The sequence below is a fragment of the Palaemon carinicauda genome, unplaced genomic scaffold (assembly GCF_036898095.1).
Source record: "Palaemon carinicauda isolate YSFRI2023 unplaced genomic scaffold, ASM3689809v2 scaffold1992, whole genome shotgun sequence".
NCBI lineage: Eukaryota > Metazoa > Arthropoda > Malacostraca > Decapoda > Palaemonidae > Palaemon > Palaemon carinicauda.
In genome coordinates this window covers 23,702-32,696 of record NW_027169581.1, presented here as the reverse complement: position 1 = coordinate 32,696, position 8,995 = coordinate 23,702, and the positions used below count along the sequence as shown (strand labels likewise).

The following is an 8,995-nucleotide window of genomic DNA, read 5'->3' as shown; positions in this document are numbered from 1 at the left end:
AGTACACTCTTGGCTTAGAGAGAAAAAAAAGCAAGTACTCTTGGATTAGAGAGAGGGATGAGAGAGAGAGAGAGAGCGCGCTAGCACTCTTGGATTAGAGAGAGGGAGAGAGAGAGAGAGAGAGAGAGCGCGCTAGCACTCTTGGATTAGAGAGAGAGAGAGAGAGAGCACGTGCGAGCACTCTTGGATTAGAGAGAGAGCGCAGCGCGAGCACTCTTGGATTAGAGAGAGAGAGAGCGCGCTAGCACTCTTGGATTAGAGAGAGAGAGAGAGCGCGCTAGCACTCTTGGATTAGAGAGAGAGAGAGAGCGCTGCGCGAGCACTCTTGGATTAGAGAGAGAGAGAGAGAGAGCGCGCTAGCACTCTTGGATTAGAGAGAGGGAGAGAGAGAGAGAGCGCGCTAGCACTCTTGGATTAGAGAGAGAGAGAGAGCGCGCTAGCACTCTTGGATTAGAGAGAGAGAGCTGCGCGCGAGCACTCTTGGATTAGAGAGAGAGAGAGAGAGCGCGCGCGAGCACTCTTGGATTAGAGAGAGAGAGAGAGAGAGAGAGCGCGCGCGAGCACTCTTGGATGAGAGAGAGAGAGAGAGAGAGAGCGCGCGCGCAGGCGAGCACTCTTGGATGAGAGAGAGAGAGCGCGCGCGAGCACTCTTGGATGAGAGAGAGAGAGAGCGCGCGCGAGCACTCTTGGATTAGAGAGAGAGAGAGAGAGAGAGCGCGCTAGCACTCTTGGATTAGAGAGAGAGAGAGAGCGCGCTAGCACTCTTGGATTAGAGAGAGAGAGAGCGCGCTAGCACTCTTGGATTAGAGAGAGAGAGAGAGCGCGCGCGAGCACTCTTGGATTAGAGAGAGAGAGAGAGCGCGCGCGAGCACTCTTGGATTAGAGAGAGAGAGAGAGAGCGCGCGCGAGCACTCTTGGATTAGAGAGAGAGAGAGAGAGCGCGCGCGAGCACTCTTGGATTAGAGAGAGAGAGAGAGAGAGAGAGCGCGCGCGCGAGCACTCTTGGATTAGAGAGAGAGAGAGGAGAGGAGAGAGAGAGAGAGAGAGAGAGAGAGAGAGAGAGAGAGAGAGAGCGCGCGCGCGGAGCACTCTTGGATTAGAGAGAGAGAGAGCGCGCGCGAGCACTCTTGGATTAGAGAGAGAGAGAGCGGCTGCGCGAGCACTCTTGGATTAGAGAGAGAGAGAGCGCGCGCGCGAGCACTCTTGGATTAGAGAGAGAGAGAGAGAGAGAGAGAGAGAGCGCGCGGCGCGCGAGCACTCTTGGATTAGAGAGAGAGAGAGAGAGAGAGAGAGAGCGCGCGCGCGAGCACTCTTGGATTAGAGAGAGAGAGAGAGAGAGAGAGCGCGCGCGAGCACTCTTGGATTAGAGAGAGAGCGCGCGCGAGCACTCTTGGATTAGAGAGAGAGAGGCAAATACATTCTTGGCAGAGAGAGAGAGGAGAGAGGCAAATACACTCTGGCTTAGAGAGAGAGAGAGGGAGCTCATACACTCTGGCTTAGAGAGAGAGAGAGGGAGCTCATACACTCTTGGCTGAGAGAGAGAAAAAAACAAAATACACTTAGCTTAAATAAGAGAGAGAGAGAAATAAGAGAGAGAGAGAGAGAGAGAGAGAGAGAGAGAGAGAGAGAGAGGAGAGAGAGAGAGAGAGAGAGAGAGAGAGAGAAAGCAAGCGAGCAAGTACACCTCTTGGCTTAGAGGAGAGAGAGAGAGAGAGAGAGAGGAGAGAGAGAGAGAGAGAGAGAGAGAGAGAGAGAGAGAGAGAGAGAGAGAGAGAGAGAGAGGTGGAACACCTTGAATGAGGCACTTATAAATTAGAGAAATTTTACCAGCGAGATAGATGAAAAATGAAACCATACAATAAAGCGAAAGATAGAAATATACCACTCTAATTGTTACATGATATCTATCTAAGAAGTCATAAGGAGGAGTAAGTAGAACTTGTATTTACCTAAATATTACCTGCTAGCTTCCTTATAAGGTCGTCGGCCTGTTCCGGCGAGTTCGCGTTCAGTACCTCTTTCAGCAGGGGAAGTTGAAACTCTCACTTTGGAGATGTTTTCCGCTTCCTTCACTAGTTTCCTCACTGCGTCCTGTCGAAGGAATGGTTTTTTGTTGTTGTTATTGTTTATTTACTAATTTATTTATTTGTTTTTGTTAGTGTTTTATTAGTTGTGTGATGTAAAGCCCCTGTTTTATGCTACCAATTTTAGTTTTGTTAACACATTTTGAAATTAAATCAGTCGAAGACTTTTAAAATAATAGCCGTTGTTGTTGTTGTTGTTTATTTATTTATTTGTTTTTGTTAGTGGTTTTCTTAGTTGTGTAATGTAAACACCAAGTTTTATTCTACAAAGTTTAGTTTTGTAAACCCGTCTTGAAACTAAATCAGTCGAAGACTTTTAAAGTAATAGTTGTTGTTGTTGTTGTTGTTGTTGTTGTTTGCTGCTGCTGTTGTCGTTATTATTTATCTATTGTTTATTTATTTTTGTTAGTGTTTTTCTTAGTTGTGTAATGTAAACACCAAGTTTTATTCGACAAAGTTTAGTTTTGTAAACAAGTCTTGAAACTAAATCAGTCGAAGACTTTGATGATATGATTTTTAATTATTTTGGTGCATCTGTTCAAACGTTTATTCTTATTTGATATTCCTAATGATTAAAGTCTTTTAAAGCCTTCCTTAATATTCAAGTCTTTTTAAAGACAATTTGTTACTATCGTTATTGAGGGAATTTTAGGCAGCCAAAACTTAAGATATATATTTATTTCGTAAAATTTCACTTGCCAGTTTTTCGAAGTTTTTTTTTTCCTTTGATATTGTTTTTTTTTTTTTTTTTTAAATCCAGGAAATAATATTAGAACATTAATGAGGTGTCAATGCATTCCTGTTCTCCCCGTTAGATTTTTAACATATATAATTATTTATTTAACCTTTTTATTAAATAATTAGTGTAGAGACTAGACATAAAAATTCCTTTCGACCACTAATTTCATCTTTGTTGAACTGAAAAAAATCCAGATAGGAAGAATATTTCTTCTCATTTTTAAACTCTCTCTCTCTCTCTCTCTCTCTCTCTCTCTCTCTCTCTCTCTCTCTCTCTCTCTCTCTCTCTCTCTCTCTCTCTCTCTCTCTCTCTCTCGTTAAACTTTTTCTTCCCTTGTTAAACTTGAAAAATTCGAAATAAGAAAAAAATAATTCGCATTTTTTCAATCTCTCTCTCTCTCTCTCTCTCTCTCTCTCTCTCTCTCTCTCTCTCTTCTCTCTCTCTCTCTCTCTCTCTCTCTCTCTCTCTCTCTCCTCCTCTCTCTCTCTCTCTTTTATTAAACTTTTTCTTCCCTTGTTAAACTTAAAAAATCCAAAATAAGAAAAAAATCATTTGCATTTTTCAATCTCTCTCTCTCTCTCTCTCTCTCTCTCTCTCTCTCTCTCTCTCTCTCCAACTTACCACTTTCTGTTGTAACCTCGCCTGGGTCTTCTTCATGAGAAGTAGTTCGACTATTATAGACTGTTTCTGTGGGTCAACCACTCTCCCGTTCATTTGGAACCCGTTCATCAAATTTGCCGTTCTGAAAGGTAGGTTTGAATTAGTGTCCCTTGTAGGCCGTTCATTAGATTAATTCTGAAATTAGTTTAGACTTTCTGAAAGTCTTTTATTATTGGCATTAGTGTTAATTGCATAAGTGAGTCCAATTTAGTTCTTGCCTTATAGTTTGAGAGTTTATGATAATGGGAAATTTTAATTTTTTGGGAAAAACTTTTTGATAGAATGAGGAAAAAATATATAAAATATTCTAAAATGACGAAAAATTTATTTTTGTTCAAGATAGAGCAGGAATTTTTACCAGATTGAAGTTAGAAATTTAGAAATTTTTACCAGATCAAAGTAAGAAATCGAAAAGTCTTTACTAGACCAAAGTTAGAAATTTAAAGGTTTTTAATAGATTGATTTTTACCAGATGAGAGATAAAAGTTTAGAATTTTTTACCAGATAAAAATTAAAAAATTATACGTTTTTACTATATCAAAGTTAGAGATTCCATAACTGAAAGAAGTTATATAAATTATATATAATATCTAGAGAAAAAACGGAAAATACTTAAGAAGTAACAATGTTTATTATATCAAAGAAAATATATAAAATATCTAGAAAAAAAACTTTAATGGTATCAAAACACTAAAGAACATTTTATATAAACAACCATAAAACCAAAAATACCAATATTACCTAGAAAACACAGCCCTGTCTGTCTTCAACATATCCTTGGTAGTTAGACCCGAATTGTGGACCATTGCTGACTTGCGCAGGCGCTGTTTGCCCATGACTCTGATAACAATGCTGCCTTTTTGAAGGTAGTTGATCAGCTGTGAAAGAGAATGTTGTGATAAGTATGTGTGATGTGGTGTTTGAAGTTCTCGTAATGTTTTTTTTAGGTGCCACGGGAGAGTAAGTAAATTCATTTGTGATTTTTAAGAAGTTTGTAGTTTAACAGGTGCTTATATACAAAGTTTATATAAATGTGTGTATATATGTATATATCATCATCGTGTATATATATATATATATATATATATATATATATATATATATATATAGATAGATAGATAGATAGATAGATAGATATATGATTTTTATATCATCATCATCATCATCATCAGCCGTTTCCAGTCCACTGCAGAACAAAGGCCTCAGACATGTCCTTCCACTTGTCTGTTTATGGTCTTTCTGTGCCAGTCCACGCCCGCCAACTTCCTTAGTTCGTCAATACATCGTCTTCTCTCCCTTCCTATGCTTTTAACAATCTCTAGGGACCCATTCTGCTATTCTTGATGATCATCTATTGTCTGTCAAATAAACAAATGCAACCGTTTCTAGTCCACTGCAGGACAAAGGCCTCGGACATGTCCTTCCTCTTGCGTCTGTTTTAGTCTTTCTGTGCCAGTCCACACTCGCAAAGTTCGTCAATCCATTGTCTTCTTTTCCTTCTCCTGCTTCAGTTAGAATATCTAGGATCCATTCTGTTATTCTTAATGGCCGTCTCTGGTCTGTCAATTGAGATCGGTGTTACTGTATGGGCATGTGTCGTGGTATGACAATGAAACAATATCAAACAGATTTTGTAGATTTGAAAACGAAGCCCTGAGAAGGATATTGGGTGTTGAATGGCAGGACAGGATTGAAAATTAAACTTTTAAGAGAAATTACTCGAGTGCCGTATGTGGATGAAATCATGGTGAAGGGTAGATGGAGATGGTTTGGCCATGCTCTCCGCACTCCCCAAGAGAGATTAGTTTACAAAACTTTCAGCTTGGCTCCACAAGGCCCTAGAAGAGTTGGAAGACCCAGGCCTACAGGGCTGAAGACTATGAGGCGTGAAGTAATAGATGATGAATGGAGAAGTATTGAATTAAAAAGTTCAAGATTAGAGACGATTGTCGAAATTTAAGAGGCCCTTTGCGTCAATAGGCGTATGAGATGATGATAATGATGATTGTCTGCCATATAAACAAATGCAACAGTTTCTAGTTCACTGCTGGACAAAGGTCTCGGACATGACAGTTCATTTTCTGGGGTTTGGCCATTTGTAAATACGATGCTTTCTGGCCAATACAGATTGGTAATGGAGAGGGGGAGGCGAGGGGGGAGTCAGTAAGCAAGAAGCCGTTAATCCGACTGTTAAACCGGCAGTTCCCCACTCGTGAAAATTCTAGAATCTGCCACACCCTGGACTGACTTCCTGATATTACTTATGTTCTATAGCCAATTCTTCACCGTTGGTTTCGACAACGAGGGGTTGGGTATAGAAACAACGGATAGTGATATATACATATATACATACACACGTAGAGCACCTTTCAACTAAATAGTTAACCTGTCAATCATACCTGTTCCGTCACTGGTGTGAAGGAGAACTTCTTGATGTGGTTGAAGTCGGGGTTTGATGTGTCCGACAAACGTTTGGTTTCCGAGTCTTTTTCGTCGAGGTAGACTTTGTATGAACAATAAATGTCCTGTGGAAAAAAAGAAAGAAAGATGGGTACCTTTTTATGAAGGGTAATTTCTTTTAAATGGAAAGGTATAGCTTATAAACGTCCTGTGGGAAATAGAAAGATAGAAGTTGCCTTTTATAAATTCTAATTTCTTTTAAAGGAAAAGCGTATAGGTAAAAGCAGCCAGTTGAGATTTTTGCTAGAATTGGGAGCAGGTCCTAAAAAACACATTATTTTTCGGAAAATGTATTTTTCCAGTAAATCTCATAAATTTTATGCTTGTACTTCAGTTAATTATGTCTTTGATAGATATACCTTTCATGATTTTCGATACCCGATAGTTAACTTTTAACAGAATTTGTGGTATAGCAACCTCGCGCACACAAAATTTTGCTTATGTAAAGGTTCTTTAATTTAGGCAATATTTATCATCGATAGTCTGTAATAGTTTGCCAAAATAAAAATTTCAAATCCAAATTATCTAGTTAATTGCATAACACAGCAATAAAGTAATAGTTTTCTTTAATGCAGCAGCCCAGTAAGCTTACTTATAGTAGTAATAGCAGTAGCAGCAGGATACGACATAGGTTGTAGTAGTACTACTTGTTAGCAAAACCAGTTAATTGATTGTTTATACCTAACAGCTTCATTTTATAAAAAAAGAAAAAATTAAAACTTACTGTTATGCAGTAAATCTCACCTTCATTATCAATTAGCTGAAACTTTACCATATGACCTTTAAATATAAATTTAATCTATACCCTAGGCAATACCAATTAAATATAAATTTAATCTATACCCTAGGCAATACCAATTAAATATAAATTTAATCTATACCCTAGGCAATACCAATTAAATATAAATTTAATCTAAACCTTAGGCAATACTAATTAAATATAAATTTAATCTATACCCTAGGCAATACTAATTAAATATATATTTAATCTATACCCTAGGCAATACTAATTAAATATAAATTTAATCTATACCCTAGGCGATACTAATTAAATATAAATTTAATCTATACCCTAGGCAATACCAATTAAATATAAATTTAATCTATACCCTAGGCAATACCAATTAAATATAAATTTAATCTATACCCTAGGCAATACCAATTAAATATAAGTTTAATCTATACCCTAGGCAATACTAATTAAATATAAATTTAATCTATACCCTAGGCAATACCAATTAAATATAAATTTAATCTATACCCTAGGCAATACTAATTAAATATAAATTTAATCTAAACCTTAGGCAATACCAATTAAATATAAATTTAATCTATACCCTAGGCAATACTAATTAAATATAAATTTAATCTATACCCTAGGCAATACCAATTAAATATAAATTTAATCTATACCCTAGGCAATACTAATTAAATATAAATTTAATCTATACCCTAGGCAATACCAATTAAATATAAATTTAATCTAAACCTTAGGCAATACCAATTAAATATAAATTTAATCTATACACTAGGCAATACCAATTAAATATAAATTTTAATCTATACCTTAGGCAATACCAATTAAATATAAATTTTAATCTATACCTTAGGCAATACCAATTAAATATAAATTTAATCTAAACCTTAGGCAATACCAATTAAATATAAATTTAATCTATACCCTAGGCAATACCAATTAAATATAAATTTTAATCTATACCTTAGGCAATACCAATTAAATATAAATTTTAATCTATACCTTAGGCAATACCAATTAAATATAAATTTAATCTATACCCTAGGGCCTAGGCAATACCAATTAAATATAAATTTAATCTAAACCTTAGGCAATACCAATTAAATATAAATTTAATCTATACCTTAGGCAATACCAATTAAATATAAATTTAATCTATACCTTAGGCAATACCAATTAAATATGAATTTAATCTATACCTTAGGCAATACCAATTAAATGTAAATTTAATCTATACCTTAGGCAATTCCAATTAAATGTAAATTTTAATCTATACCTTAGGCAATTCCAATTAAATATAAATTTAATCTATACCCTAGGCAATACCAACTAAATATAAATTTAATCTATACCTTAGGCAATAACAAATATAAATTTAATCTATACCTTAAGCAATACCAGTTAAATATGATTTTAATCTATACCTTAGGCAATGTCAATTAAATATAAATTTAATCTATACCTCAGGCAATACCAATTAAATATAAATTTAATCTATACCTTAAGCAATACCAGTTAAATATGATTTTAATCTATACCTTAGGCAATACCAATTGAATATAGATTTAATCTATACCCTAGGCAACACCAGTTAAATATGAATTTAATCTATACCTTTGGCAATGTCAATTAAATATAAATTTAATCTATACCTTAGGCAATACCAATTAAATATAAATTTAATCTATACCTTAAGCAATACCAGTTAAATATAAATTTAATCTATACCTTAGGCAATACCAATTGAATACAGATTTAATCTATACCCTAGGGCCTAGGCAATACCATTGAAATCAAGGCAATACCCCAATAGTAACTTACGACATATCTATTTGGCAATCCTCTGCAATTCAGGATTTTGACGTTGAAATAACTGTTTGTACCCAGCAGTTCCTCTGGCGGGTCCACAAATTTGTCGTCTGCCTCTGTGTAGTCTTTGCCATCAGAATTGCAAGGTACGACTTCAACCTGGAAATTGGGGATTAATATTTAGTTTACAAAGTATCCAGGACTGTATGCCACATTTGGAAAAGGGGAATTAATTTGCATTTGAGGCTGTCATCTGTGAGAAGGACTGTAGTTTGTCTATAAAGCAAGACAATTTGCTTGAGGGTACACACGGGCACACTAATCTATCTTATTTCTTCGTTTTTGTTAAAAATTTTATAGTTTATATAGGAAATGTTTATTTTGGTGTTGGTGCTGTTCTTGAAATTTTTTATTTTTCCTTGTTTCCTTTCCTCAGTAGGCTGTTTTCCCTGTTGGAGCCCCTGGGATTTGGCTTTCTGCTTTTCC

General features: G+C 36.1%; 1 protein-coding gene across 1 annotated transcript in view; it reads right to left on the bottom strand.

The window, feature by feature from the left end:
- Positions 1-1,960: 1,960 nt before the first annotated feature.
- LOC137635922 (kinesin-like protein KIF28P) overlaps positions 1,961-8,995 on the bottom strand; it is a gene marked incomplete at its 3' end in the record, with an annotated part of 29,840 nt that continues 22,805 nt past the window's right edge. The window contains 6 exon segments of the mRNA XM_068368363.1: positions 1,961-2,027; positions 2,029-2,091; positions 3,445-3,565; positions 4,225-4,361; positions 5,883-6,008; positions 8,522-8,668. Coding sequence (XP_068224464.1) covers positions 1,961-2,027; positions 2,029-2,091; positions 3,445-3,565; positions 4,225-4,361; positions 5,883-6,008; positions 8,522-8,668 — 661 coding nt within the window.